The sequence below is a fragment of the Dendrobium catenatum genome, unplaced genomic scaffold (genome assembly GCF_001605985.2).
Source record: "Dendrobium catenatum unplaced genomic scaffold, ASM160598v2 fragScaff_scaffold_231, whole genome shotgun sequence".
Classification (NCBI taxonomy): Eukaryota; Viridiplantae; Streptophyta; class Magnoliopsida; order Asparagales; family Orchidaceae; genus Dendrobium; species Dendrobium catenatum.
Window position 1 is genome coordinate 6,577,004 of NW_021318693.1, and position 15,413 is coordinate 6,592,416.

At 37.0% G+C, this 15,413-nt stretch overlaps 1 protein-coding gene across 2 annotated transcripts in view; it reads right to left on the reverse strand.

Moving 5' to 3' along the window:
* Positions 1-7,822: 7,822 nt before the first annotated feature.
* The window catches only part of LOC110111917 (protein DETOXIFICATION 46, chloroplastic), a 132,741-nt gene continuing 125,150 nt past the window's right edge, over positions 7,823-15,413 (reverse strand). For both annotated transcript variants that reach the window (XM_028693153.1, XM_028693152.1), the window contains exons 13-14: positions 8,282-8,344; positions 7,823-8,168 (exon numbers count right to left, since the gene is read on the reverse strand). In XM_028693153.1, the coding sequence (XP_028548986.1) occupies positions 8,067-8,168; positions 8,282-8,344 (165 nt within the window). In that variant the 3' untranslated portion in view covers positions 7,823-8,066. The remainder of the gene's footprint in view (positions 8,169-8,281; positions 8,345-15,413) is intronic.

The following is a 15,413-nucleotide window of genomic DNA, read 5'->3' on the forward strand; positions in this document are numbered from 1 at the left end:
ATTGTGGCAAAATATGGGATGAACAATTGGAATGAAGACATTAGAAGAAGCTCTTCTCTGATGTGGCGAATTATTAAAGATGGTGAGAAGTACCTAAAACCAATAATCAGATGGCAAATTGCAAATGGAAAAAGAATTAATATTTCAAGCGACATTTGGAATTTGGAATTTGGAATTAAGTTAGTTTTAAATAGCATTTCTTTGATGATTTATTATAGATTATCTCTGAAATTCATATTGTTCCTTAGTTAATTGAAGATCAACTAGAGTTTCTTTCTGGTTTCTCGGGTAAATCTATCACTGCTTTGGCGTATGATGCATCCCATGCTAATTCTTCAGTAGGGACCAATGCTAAATAGATTAGGAAGTTAAATTTAACTCCTAAAGAAGTACTATTTTAGTGAAGGATGATTAAGAATGCCTTACCTACTAACCTTTGGTTGAATCACAGAAAACTGCATGGCTCTATCTTTTGTCCTAGAAATTATTTTGAAATTGAGGATTCTCATCATATTTTAATCCACTGAGTGAAACTAAAACAAAATTTTGATATGCTAAATCAATGGGTTATTCACCTTCCTAAGTTTAAGAACTTCGAACAGTGCTTAAAGAATCTGGAGAAGTTGGAATCATCTTACTCAGGTATAGTAAGAGTTTATTTATCCTTTGTTTTTGATAATTGGAAAGCTAGAAATTGTTTTAAGCATGGATTAAATGTTCCTACTCCAGCAATGATAGTAGCGTATGTTCTTTCTTATTCAATTCAACCTCAATCATTTCTAATTTTTCAGAGCTGGAATTCTAATCGATATTTAATGCTGTCTAAAATTTGGTATCCCCAACCAATAAATTGGATTAAGTTGAACGTTGATGCTTTGTTGTTGAGTGCCAATTTGTCAAGTATTGCTAGAGTTGAGGGATCATAAAGGCCATTTCATACTTGCATATGGAAAGAAGTTGAAACATTGGGATATCTCATTAATGGAATTGCTAGTTATTTTTTATTTCAAGACTATTATAGAAGGTTGGATGATGAATAAGCAAGGTATCGTTATTGAAGGTAATAACATTAATGTTATCAAACTTTTGCAAAATTCTTTGGTAAGGACAAATATTCAAAACAAGAAGATTCAAAGATTGTATTTTTTTTTTCTAGATGGTTTTAATATTGTAATTTTTCATTTTTGTTTCTAGAGAAGGTAATGGAGTGGCAAATGCTTGTTCTGATTATGCCCTCTTAAGAGATTTTTATTGTGATTCTTTAGTTTTTAGTGAACTTCATTCAAAATTTGTTGACTTGATTAGAGATGACTGGTAGGAATTCTATCACATTGGCTTCTTTGTATCTTTCATCTTTTTTTTAGCATTAATGGAATTAGCATTTCTTCCAAAAACCATATATTTATTGAAATTAAAGACTCGGTAACAAATAAATTAAGAAATCCATGAGCTTAGGGGGCTGATAAAAATCACATTTTTTATTTTACTTTTTGCGTACTTATTTAGATTTAATTTAATTTATATTTGAACTTAAAATAGATTTGGCGCATTAAACATATTTATTTTTTATTAAATATTAAATAAATAACTTTAAGTAATTATGCTGGCTAGCATTGGGGGCAACAGCTGTTTGCTACAATGGTGTTATTTTTAAAAATACTAAAACACACTTGAATGTTATTTTAAATATTTTTAAAAGTAATTTGTTTTTTTTTTTTTTACAAAAATAATATATCAATAAAACAAAATAAACAGACATGTTTTTTGGAAAAAATAAAATAATGCCAAACATGCCCTTAATATAAAAAAAAAATAGCAGCAATAAATTAAAATCAAATAATCAATGAAAATACTGAAGAACACTACCATAATCATATATTTTCCTAAAGCATACAGTTTTTTATTTCCATCAGAGATTGTGATCGCTCCAAACGCCAATGGATGGCAAAGACATTAATGCTTATAGGCATGTTTGGGGCCTTTCTTCGGCCCTTGCTTCTGGTGACGATAGGCTCTTGAGGTTTTTTGAAGCTATCAGTTTTTGACTTGGGGGATGCCCACAAAGAAAGGATTGTGGATGGAATTTTTTCTTTGTGTAGCACTGTAGCTGGTTGACATCGGAAGGCTCATCCAAGCCCATAGACGACGAATTCTACGATTCTGGGAGGTCTGTAATAGGGCCAAATTTGTTAGGAGAAACATGGTTGTTGGGGGAAATTTCTCTGGAGGGAGAGGAGAAAACCGAGGATTCAGACACGGCATTTGGGGAGTTTAGGTTGGGGATGAGTTTAGTCCCTTGCTCAACCGGGACAGAGGAGGTTGTGGGATAGGACATGGCCACAGGATTTATTTCCACGGACTGAATGGAGTTGAGGCCATTAGGAAGCAGAATAATCTGATTTGGGGGTTGAGAGGTAGGCTGGAGGGCAGGTAGAGAAGTGCCATCAGTAGGCTGAGAAGCTGGTTGGTGAACAGATGGAGAAGCTCCTTCGGCAATAGAAGGTGTCGTAGTCTGATTAGACTTTTCCGTGAGGTTCTGGTGAGATTTTGGTCTAGGAAGAATGCCCCTTTGGGAGAGTTGTCTAGGTCTCCGACTAGTACTGCGGCCTCTATGAGGAAAGGAGGCGGATTGGACGGTGGGAGCTGGATTGTCAGCGCAGGAGTTGGCATCGTGACTTAAGGATTTGTAAAGATAGCAAACAATGGGCTTCCATTCATAGACGATTTTTAGGTTGAAGATTTTCCTTTCTACATCAATAGGAATGAAGTCTGGATATAAGGTCGACGCATCAACTTGAACACAGACCCGGGCATAGGTTAATCAAGATTTAGACGTAGTGAGAGAATCTACAATTAGCAGTATTCCAACCTTAGTAGCGATCTTGGAGATACCAATCGGAGTCCAGCAACAAAGAGGCAAATCCATAATTTTGAACCAGATAGGGACATAATTGAAATCTTCCCTTTTGAGGCTGAAATGGGGGTGCAATTTTTGGAAAACAAAAGGTTTTCCAGGAATGAACCAAACACCTTTGTTCCAAACGAGGTCATAATCTTCTTTGGTAGTAAATTTGAAAAGAAAAAACCATCATTTAGAGAGATGAGCTTGAGGGTGCCTTTGAGCTTCCATGATTTGCGTACCGCATTTAGAAGAGTTTTGTAGAAAGGCCGCCTACCAAGAGAATAGCCGACGAGAGCCAAATTCCATTCTTCAGAGGCAGCAGCAACATCTGCACTAGGGAAAGGGATAGTTTCTTCAGGAAAAGGGAAGCTCGAGATGTTAAAGTCGCGGGTTAGAGGTACCCGTTAGAATACGGTCCCAAGAAGTAGGATGAGAGGTGTTGGTAGAAGAGGGAGGAGCTGTGGAGGTAGGGAAAGTTGAAAAAGCTGAGTCAAAGGTGGAGTTCCCTCCAGCGGTGTGGGTGAAGTAGCCAAAATCGCATGAAAACCTAACCCTAGCAGAGCTCGAGCTACACGGGATATTTTTTACCTAGAGAAGGTTTTCTGCTGTCGGAAATTGGTTCAAGACGTAAAGTTGGACGTTGTTTGTCTTTTAGAAAATCGTATTATAAAGGCTAATCTGGAAGACCCTTGGTTTTTCTCTACTCACAGGGTCTTTGAGAATGAGAATAGTCATAATAATTTTGACCTTACTAGCCCAGGTCGTACCTGGATCAAATGGAACTTGAATAATATCTCCTTCACTCACACTTTTTCTTCAACTCAAATGATCACTTGTATTATTCAAGCTGGTACTCACTCTCCTATCCTTTTGACAGCAGTTTATGCATCCAACTCCTTTGAGCATTTCACCCTTTAGGAGGACATCAAATCTGTGAAACCTAAAAACTCTATGCCTTGGACGATTATGGTAGACTTCAACTGCTGTTGTTTTCAATCTGAAAAAGCCGGAGGCAATGACATCCCTCCTTCAAGACTTAGGCCTTTAACTCCCTCATTTTTTATTCTCATTTGATGGAGCTTCCTTCTACTGGTAATTTTTTCACTTGGTATAACCATAGATCTAATAATCCCATTCATCTAAGGCTTGACCGTGTGCTTGTTAATGAAAAATGGCTTATCGAGTTTCCAAACTCCTACAAGGTGGTTAATAGCTTGATTTCCGATCATTCTCCTCTTATTCTCAAAGAAGCCAATGACTTCAAGAGTTCCATAAGGTTTATGTATAAAAATTATTGGGGCAATCTTCCTGAGTTTTGGGATATCTTAATCTCTACCTTTGCTAGCCCTCCTCAAGGCAACCCCATCTGTTGCCTTTACAACCATTTAAAGAAGCTCAAAGCATTGATTAAACAGAATGATTGGAGATATACCAATCATATTGTGGCTATGCGTGATAAGTTGGTCTCTCATCAAAACATTTGTCAAAGCCTTCTGGACAAGGATCCTCTTAACAGTGAGCTTTGCAATCAATATCTGAAAACCAGTAAGGAATTAGATTTTTACAATTCTATCTTGGCTTCATTGGCTATCCAATGGGAAAAAGTGAAATGGTTAACCAATGGGGAGGAGGATCTCAAATTTCTTTACTCCAAGATCAATCAAAGGAAATGTTGCAACAAAAACACCCTCTCTGTCTCTCTTGTGGCTTCTGATCAATCTAGCTCAACTGATATTCAGAATATTATTGCTCATTTTCAAGTCTTATTTAACAATCTTGGTCCAGCTTCTATTGACATTATGGCCTTCCCTATTGGAAACATCATTCAACCTCAAGACTCCTTAGACCTCACTAAACCTGTTTCCAATGAAGAGATAAAAAAGATTGTCTTCTCTGGTTGCTCTACTTCCTCACTAGGCCCCGATGCTTTCAATTTTGACTTCTACAAAAGAACCTGGAATATTACCGGTAATCTTGTTTGAAAAGCTGTTAGATCATTTTTACCAAATGCTACATTCCCAAATGTGCAAAAGCAAATGCCATTGCTCTTGTCCCCAAGAAGCCGCATGTTGAGAGCATTCAAGATTTTCGGCCTATATCTCTTTGCAATGCTTTTTACAAAATCATAGCCAAAGTGCTTGCGAATCGTATGAAACCTCTTATGGTGAGTATTATTCACAAAAGTCAGGCTGCCTTCATATCACATAGACTCTCTACTAATAACAAGTTCCTTGCTGCGGAATTGTTAAGCCACTTCAAGAAAAGCAAGAAGAGGAAGTTTGTCTGTGCTAAATTTGACATCACAAAGGCTTTTGACTCTGTGTCTAGGGATTTTCTTTATGATAGAATGGCTCAAAAAGGTTTTCCACCCATGTTCATTAACTGGATCAATCTTGTACAAAAGAGGTCAATTTTTCTATTTGTATTAACGGGGCTCTTGAGAGGTTCTTCCCTTCTACATCTGGTATTAGGCAAGGTTGTCCATTGAGTCCGTACCTATTTTGCATCATTATGGATGCCTTATCCTGCCTAATTTACTCCAACTCTATGGCTGGCACTTTTAAAGGGTTTTCTTGGGAGGACTTCCAATTATACCACCTCTGCTATGCGGATGACTTGCACATCTTTAGTAAAGCTGATAAATATAATTATGAATCTCTTATGAATATTCTCAAGGTTTTTTTTAATAATTCTGGTCTACAACTCAATCTTCATAAGAGTTCCGTAATCATCTCCTCCAGTTCTCCCAACCCTAATGAGATAGCATCTTCTCTCCAAATTCCTAGCACTTCTACCAAAAGTTCTTACCTTGGCCTACCTATTTCCATAGGTAGAACTAAGGTGTCGGACTTCACTCCTTTGGTTGATAAAATTACTAATCTTCTTTCGGGTTGGAAGGCATCTCTGCTTTCTTTTGCAGGTAGAACTCAATACATTAAATTTACCATTGCAAATACGGTGGCATATGTATTTGTGGCATGATTATACCTAAAACCACTATCAAAGCTATTGGGAAGCTTTGCTCTAAATTTCTATATTTTGGTCACAACAGTTATAAGAGGCTTCATCTCATCTCTTGGGCTAACACTTGCAAGCCCTTATCCAAAGGAGGTCTGGGTATTCCTTCTCTTCAGGCGACTAGATATGCGATTAATTGCGAAATTATTTATAGATGTTACAACATTGTTTCCCCTCTCTCCAAATGGATCAAAGCTAGATATCATTCTCCTTGGAAACCCATTCACCAGGCTAATACTCCCTTTTGGAAATCTATATGTTCCACTGCCTTATTGGCCAAAAAGAATTTTATTTTCCATATTAACACTTCAAGTTCCATATCTATCAGATGGAATCATTGGTGTACTGGTGAAACTCTTACAGAAAAGTTTTTTGCCCACTCTCATCCCAGCTTGGGCAGCAATAATGCTAGACTTGGAGACTATATAATTAATAATGCTTAGTTTATTCCAGAATTTGTTAGACAAAATATTAGAGATTATGCTGCCTCTATAGCTATCTCATCTACCTCCAATATTCATATAAGCTGGAATACCTTAGACTATCTGATCTTTAAGCACTACTATGCGGATTTTTTCGCTGGGGATGTTAATGTGGATTGGGAGCCCTTTATTTGGCACAAAAAGCACTCTTTAAGGTATTCGGTATACACTTGGATGGCATTGAGGGGAGGTCTGAAAACTGTTGACGTACTTTTGAAGAGAAATATACATATTCTAGATAAGAAATGTGTTCTATGTCTTGGACCCTATGAGACGTTATCTCATGTGTTGTTTGAATGTGACTATTCCTTTTATGTTCTCAAAAGGATCATTCCTCTCTTCCAAACTTTTGTACTTAGGCCTAATGTGTTACAAGCTATCTGTCACCTAGGGGGTTTGTCCATGGCTTGCAACTTAAAACGTGCTCTACTCCTTTCCCTCAATGCAACCGTGCATCACCTTTGGATTGAGAGGAACAATAGAAAGTTTAACTTTGCCGCTCTCAGCTCAAGCTCTCTTGTTAAGAAGATTCTTAGAGTCATTACTCTTAAAATTAGTAAGTGGAAAAAATGTTGGCAATTTGGTGCAACAGCTACTGACCTCGTTTACATGATTTTTGTCCTGGTTGTGTTCTCTGTTCTGCTATTTTGAGGTGATCTCGTTCCTGCTACCTAGTAGCGGGATTCTGTATCTTCAATGGGTATCCTTCTCTGCAGCCACTGTTGTCTTCTGAATTGTTGCCTTCCAAAACTTTTACTTGCGGACAACTATTTTTTGTGTCTGGTCAATGATGATGCCAGCTTGCCTTCCTTTGGACGGTCTTTTTGGGGCAACCAAGGAAGTGATTGATCCGTGCTTCATGAAAATTTATGTAATCTGAGCCTAGGCTGATAGGTTTTCTACCTGTCTTTTAGTTCCTTGGGGCTGTTTATTTTTTCTCAGCCTTTCTTTTGCTTTTCTCTCTTGAGTTTTTTTTTTTTTTTACTTTCTTTGTTACAGGTTTTTTGTTTTTTATACCAGTACACTTGTTTTTCTTTGATTATCAATAGACCGGGCTAAGCCCAAAATTTCTCCCAAAAAAAAGATTGTGATCGCCAACCGTGAAGCTTCCCTCTTTAATGTAGAAAGCAACGAGACGCATGTATACTAAACCGGCAGTGCAAAATGAAGGGACAAAAACAAGGGGACAGAACAGCCCATGTCTAACATATTCAAGAAAGAAACAACAAACGAGTTTTGTGCTGGTTGGTGTGGCGGAATTAAGTAACAATGGGAAAAGCGTACATTTCGTTTTACAAAGTGCTGCATATAAGGTACAGCTTACAGAACAAATTAGCACACCACAGCTTGCTGCAGAAAGTAAGCAAAATCTTGAGTTACTGTAATGGATGCAAGTGTCAACAAAATAGTTGCAGAAGATAATAGAAATACATATTCGATTCTCGGAAATCTAAACCAGTTTAGAGTATATGTTTGCTCTTGACTAACCATTGGTTTCTAATAGATAACTGAGACAAACTTTCTCCTAGTCAGATGCATGGGCGATATCAGCATCTTACCGTAAGGATATCTACTGCTACATGCGAGAGGTCCAGAAATTGGCATGTAGAAATGAACGTTCATTTCGTTTAAACACAGGCTACAAACAGTGAGAATTGGTTTTTCTATGCGCCTTCCAATTTCGTAAGTTCACGTTGGTGAAACTGTTCATTGTAAAGCATGCCATAAGGAGATGTAAGCCGCTGCAATGCCATAGAAAATCGGCCCTGGAGTAAAAAAGAAACATCAGCATTTATCGGACACTAACGAATTATTAACCGAGTCAACAAAAAATGATGGAAAGGGAGAAAAACCGTCTTAAATATCAAATATGATTTACCCATTGGAATATTGCGAGACCCCACCAACAGCCTGGTAAACCAAAGCCTCGACTGGATGCAAGCTGGTGAGAAAATAATGATTTAATTGAGCAACAAAATACTAGGATCCATTAGCAAGAGTATAATGCCAAAAAGTAAGAAATCATGAATGCTAGAATATTGTGGCAATAAGTACTTAAGAATTTTATATAGTCGAGAACATGAACATAGGAACATATCTGTATCAAGAGTTTGGAAATGAAAAGCCAATTCCTAGGCTATACGTTGACCAAAAACTATCTGTAATTTAATACTGCATATCAATCCAAAACAATATCAATTCAATTCCCTATTATCTAACTGATGCAGGGAAACTTAAGTAATTTAGCTTTTGAAATATGTGATTTTATAGAGCAACCAAAAACAATCAAACTAGGATACAAAGGACTTGAACTAGACCGACTTTTAGGTTTTCTTAAAACCATATTTATTTATGGCCAAAATTTTATATTATTTAATTTTATCAGGCTCAATTATGGTTTTTAGATAATATTAGATTTATTTGATCAATTTGGCAACAACTTCAAAGCCCTTATCAAATATTAAATTTGATTTTCAAGTAAGAATCAATCAATCTATAGATTCTTTCATCAATTATCAATCCTGGTGTGGGCCGCCCACTGTTTGTTTTTTCTTCGGGGCAATTTTAACAGATTTAAGTTCCGGGGTAAATTATGAAAGGCAGATGGATTTATAGATAAGACACTAAGCTGAGCTTTCGCCCTCATTTTGCGAGGACTTTATGATCCGAGTTCTAGTTTCCTATAGGCGAAAGCCCCTATAGTTAATTACCCCTCTCGATCACGAGAGAGAACTGTCAATTAAGGCTAGTCGTCAATCAGATACATATCATCAGGCGTATAGTAGCAGAATTTGATGTCACTAAGGAACGTATTGGCTCTGGCCATATCTGGTATTTCATGGTGCCATTTGGCGGCAAAATCACTCAGTTCAGATAGCCCCGGGTCATAACCATTTATCCTGCAGTGCCATTTGGCGACAAAATCGCCGGTTTGAGGACACATATCACGTCCTTACTAGCATGAGATTGTTTGAGAATGAATCTTAGTGATATTTTCAAACAGACATTTAGCTCTATATGAGCTAAATTTATATTTGAATTTATCCACCTCAGAAAACTGTTACGGATGGTGAATGGATTTCAAGTGTTGATGAATTTATTTCAATTTTAGATATTTTGGATTTTGGGATTTCTGGAATTTTCGATTCTTGGGAGCTTTGAATTTTGTGGATATTTGCATGGAGCTTGAAAATTTTGGAATTAACCACTCTGATTGAAATCTTCGTTCAACACGGTCATCATTGGGGTGTTTTTAAAGTCACTTGAAAGTTTGACGGCATTTGAAATGGTTGGAGTTAACTCCTCCGATTGAGATGTTTATTCAACATGGCCATCATCAGGGTGTTAATGAGCATTTGGGGATTTCATTGATTGGACCCTGTCGACCCCTTCTACTGCTCGACAGAGGATTAGGTCCCTAGGTTTTGTGGTTTTGCTAATGAATTTTCTTTGTTGAAGGTCTTGAAGGCCTTATATAAACGTATAAAATAGATATTCCAGTCAATATCCTGACTGTATATTAATTTGATAGTTCGAGCCTAGTGAACTTCTATCTACCTGTATAGAAGGATCGGGCTCGAACTACGTTCATTTATGAACCCGTGCAGCATCCTTAAACATTATGTTTGTATCCAAAATACGCTCGCTGGGGCCCATGCGGGTTTTATGATTGCATTTCCCCCCTTTTGTGTACCTATGTGCATACATATTATTGTACATGTGCGTGGGGTATTTTGAAACATTTATAAATGTCTTCTATCCGCTTGCATGAATGTTGCGGATCCGATGGCGAAAATATTTGAATGTCATGAGGCACCTCATCATCTTGATGTTGACTTCTCTCTTCTAGTTCACCGGGAGGTCTTTCTTGAAATTCGTGACCGCTGCTTTGAGAATAACTCTTTTCAAGATCTACAATGTATCAGACTTCTACAAGATATAATATCCATAACCAAATAATTGACCTTCAATATGAATAGAGGCATCTGGGCGCACTAGTCATTTTCAGTGTTAGAACACCAGAAAGTTTAGTTTGAATTTGTTCAAACATCTCTTCCATTCTCGTGGGAGATACTTACAATATACTCATTGTTGTTATCCACAAGTGGCTCGTGTTTATTTACAGGGACCCATTGTATTCACTACGACCTCATGGAACTATTTGTAGAAAAGTCATTGTTTCTGCATTATATCCACCTTTCATCAATCTCAGGTGCTATGATGATTATACTTGTTTATAGAGACGGGTCTTCCACTATCAATTGTCAGTGTTGCTTTTTTCGATCAACAGGCATTGTTTCTTGTGTTGGAGACCCCAATAACGCATATAGGACACACATATGCATTCTGCAACCATATGTTGTCCTTGCAAGTACAGTGCATTTGACCTCTACATCATGTCCGCCTTTGTCATTCACAACTTATTTGCGGCGATGGATCCTCCACTATCGATTTCTAATGTCGCCTTCTTCAATGAACACGCGAATTATTGTTTGCATTTAGGTTTTCAATAATGCATATAGGGGACACCTATGTATTCTGTAACTATTTGTTGTTCTTGCAGGTACGATGCACCTGATCTCATAGGGACTGTTGTAAGAGTCCACTACATTCTTTGTTTGTATACATCAAGGTCTTGTAGTGTGCCTGATTGTACCTCAATGTTGGTTACGAGGATGTTGCAATATCCTTCCTATGATAGCTCGCGGGCGTTTGCATTTGTCGTATCGTAGTCACATTCATTTTCAAGGATTAATATATTTCATCTCACATTGAGTCACTATTGACCGTACAAATGTTCTTGTAGTTTGAGTTCCCTTGTATATGATTCAAATTCTGTTCTTTGTATATGTTTGAGTCCAAGTTCAGCTCATGCTTGAGTTCAAAATTGGTATGAGTTTTCTATATTCATTCAAGTCTTCTATGGCCCTTGAAGGTTCAATCTTTGTTCAATTTATTCAAGTTCGCGTGAAGTTCCTTGCCCTTCGTTCTTTTAAATTCAAGTCAAGTCTTGTCTGCTTGAGTCTAGATTGTTCAAGTCATGTCACTTGAGCCATCATTTATTTTTTTGTTGAAGTTTAAGCTTATTTGAGTTCACTTCATTTGGTATCCAAATCAGTTCGAGTTCAAGTGCATGTCCACAATACAAATTCTTGTTCAAAGTCTTCTGATGTCATTGCAAGCTCAATTGTATGTTCAAATTGATTTGAATTTGGCTCCAATTTGATCTTATTTTACTTGGGCTTAGCCTTTTATTCATCATTTAGATTTTGTTCAGGTTCAAGTCCACAAGTCTACTGTTCATTTGAGACCAAATAAGGTTCAAGTGTGGTCTTATTTTCACCCGAAATTTCGATAGACTCCCACCTGTTTGGGGGAAACAGCGAAAAACTGGGTCTTCCCACCACGCTAAGAAAAGCGTGTATGGTAAGTGTCATCGTACACTACGACAGTATTTTTTTCGTGCCCCACCACGCTAAGAAAAGTGTGTATGGGTCTTCAAATGTATTTATTACAAAAGAAAAGCATTTGTTTCCCCGCAGGTACAAAGCCGCGTATGGGTACTTAAAGTTGTCCCAATCACGATAAGAAAAGCGTGCACCAGGCCTAGCTATCTCATCGTATGTGTCGGACCGGGTTCCCTCCTACCACGCTAAGAAAAGCGTGTATGGATGGTTGACAGGCTTATCACACACATCAAGGATAGGATTTTAGGGTCAAGGGCTGCTCACCCGTCTCGTCGTAGGTGTCGCACCAGATTCCCTCCTACCATGCTAAGAAAAGCGTGTACAGGTGGTTGACCGGCTCGTCACATACGCCGAGGGCAAGCATGCTTAATTTATAATTAATTACAAATTATTTATAATTAATTATAGTTTAACTAAATTAATTATAATTAGATTAAAAAAATTATGGGGGATTTGGGCATAATGGCTTCAGGTATGCAAGAATCAAGCACCCCGTAATCTCCTGATGGAATGAATCGTTAGTTTCCCTCATTTCTTGCCCTAAGGTCTTGTTCGACCACTAGATTTACATGATTTGGCTGAAGAAGCTCATGTAGGGGAGAAAGTTACCTTCACAGCACTCGAGCTCCCGCGGTTACTTCTAATAAAAATGTTGTAACTTCCTATCCAACAGGAAGGTGAAGTCGCCGAAAGACGAAGCCGAAGAAGCACGCGGGAAGGAAGAAGGTTACCTTCATAACGACGAGCTTCCGTCTGCTTCCGATCAAAATGTCGAGCTTCCAATCCAACCAAAAGGGAAAGTTGTTGGAGCGAAGTCAAACGGCAATGTGGGAGCCAAAGAAGCGATTGGAGGAGAGGAAGTTGCCTTCACAATCGGCGAGCTCACGTTCTTGCTCCCAATCAAAATGTCTTAACTTCCGCACCGACAGGAAGAGAAAGTCATAGATGGAGCGTAGTCGAACAGCCAATAAGGAGCCGAAGTAGCGACGCTTGCAATCTCTACACCTCTTGCGAAGCAACGAAGCCGAACAACAACGAAGAAGGGCGCGAGAGGAAGAGAGAAAGAGCGGGAGAATTCGAGAGGAAGACCCGAACACTTCGTTTCTCCGCTATGTAACGACGATCGACGACGTGCGAAGGTATGACAAGATGCAACGTCGAACGTACGTGGGATGGTGACAACGTGCGATCGGACAGGTATGAGATTTTGCGATTTTTTGTTTTGTTCGGTCCAGGGTCAACACCTGGCCACCTCATCCCAATCTCGAATGTAGCTTTGCATAGTTGGATATCAAAAAAACTTGAACAATGCAATCGTTTAAACCCTTACATCTAACTATAATTAGCTCTTATAATAGAAACTTTTCCACAAGCTTGTTGCAACCTATGTTTCTATTCATACATCCAAACATCAACTCTCCAACCATTTTCAGTACTCATCCACAAGATCAACAATAAATTGCAACCCCTCCAACATAGCTTTATCTCGACTCACAGCAAAAGGGCAATCCTAGTGCAACACTTGAGCATGAAATGCAACTAACACACTATCTTCCAATCATCCTTTCAAAAATAACTAGCACCGAACCTCTTCATTGGACTTCCTCCTATGATGCATAGACGTGAACACGACACCGCATTGGACACATCATTTATTGAAAATATAAAACCTGGACACACGACGGACACGAAATTATAATTTTTATATCTTAAAAATAGAGCACAAAAATATGGTGTAACGATAATTTTAAAGCATTGATGTTGTAACGACGTTGGAGAGATGACATCTTGCATTTTTGTTCAACCCTAGTTGCTAACTGCTAGAGAGAAATGCAAATGAAAATGTTCAGAGAATATGATATTGAGTGGCAATTGATTTGTTCCTATAGAAAGGAAATAAGAAATTTAATTTTTTATTTATATGATAAATAAAAATTTGAAGCACAAGAAATCAAATTTAAAAAATTTCATAAAACATTTTAAGACACATGTCTAATTTATTTTTAATAACTTTGGATACATCTTCGACCTGTTCGACATGTATTAGAGGTATGTCGGATGCGTTTTGTATCTGATAAGTGTTAGAAACTGCATGCCTCTTTGAGGAGAAGTGTTGGTGTATCATAGACTTCTCTCAATCCTAGTTACTATACATTTTGATGTAGCCTTAGTCGTCCTCTTAATGAGTTATACTAACACAATGGCCTCCCTTTGCTTATATGCTCTCTCTAACTCACATAATTTTATGATAACATATTATCATAAGAAAAAGACATCATTATATTATAAGGATCTTTATCTTTCTACTTGAGAAGTTTATACATTTGAATGTCAATCTTATTTTTGTGCGTCATGATTTGGCCCATTATATCGAATGATGTGGCGGGATGAGATAGTCGAACGAATATCAAAATTTGGCCCATAGTATCGAATGAACGAGGCGGGATGAGACAGACGAACGGATATCACAATTCTTTTAGTAGCAAAAATTACTAAATAAACTAAATATCCAATTTTCACTTAAAAGACACTAAAACCCTCTATTTTTATACCAGGAACCTTTTTGATCAACTATTTAATCAGCAGGGGATATGCCTAAAATTTCAATTAAATAAATTGAGTTTTCAAAAGTAAACTCAATAGTTAATTATGATTTGTAATATAGTAGTAATAAATCTCATATATTGAAGTTGTTATGGCATAACATTCATTACATAAAAATATATATAAATATTACAAATCTTTAATTATAAAATTTTTCTTTAGTATATCTATATAACATTTAACTTTTAATAACTCATTTAATTCAGGAGCATCATCTAATAAGTAACAATTAACAATTAATAATTCATTTAATTTAGGAGAAATGCACAGGTGCATTGCGCCCTTATCCAGTACTATAAAGGGAGAAACTCCTAAATTGCATGCATATACCTATTCCATTTATCAATTTTCATTTCATATTAAAATACATACATTTCCTTTCAATTCTATTTACATGTACATAGCAGTCTCAACATAAAATTATTCCATATATATGAATTAAGGTGTAAGAAATTCTTCCTAAATCCTAAATCTGAATTATAAAAATTTCAATAGGAATATGCATAATCATTTAATATTTTTTTATTTTCAATACCAAACAACATTTATTTTAAATGAACTATCATGTATATAATATAGAAGAACTAAGGTAATGCACAGGAGTGCGAATTATAGAGGAATTAAATTAATGTGTCATACTTTAAAACTATGAGAGAGAGTTATGGAGCGTAGGTTGCGACATGATACTAATGTTTCTCAAAATCAATTTGGTTTCATGCCGAGTAGGTCTACTATGGAAGCCATACATTTATTGAGAGACATGATGGAAAAATATAGAGAGAATAAGGAGAATCTACATATGATATTTATTGATTTAGAGAAAGCATATGATAAAGTTCCAAGAGAAGTGCTATTGAGAGTTCTTGAAAAGAAAGGAGTTATTAACGCTTATATTCAAATCATTAAAGATATGTATGCATGAGCTATTACTTGTGTTCA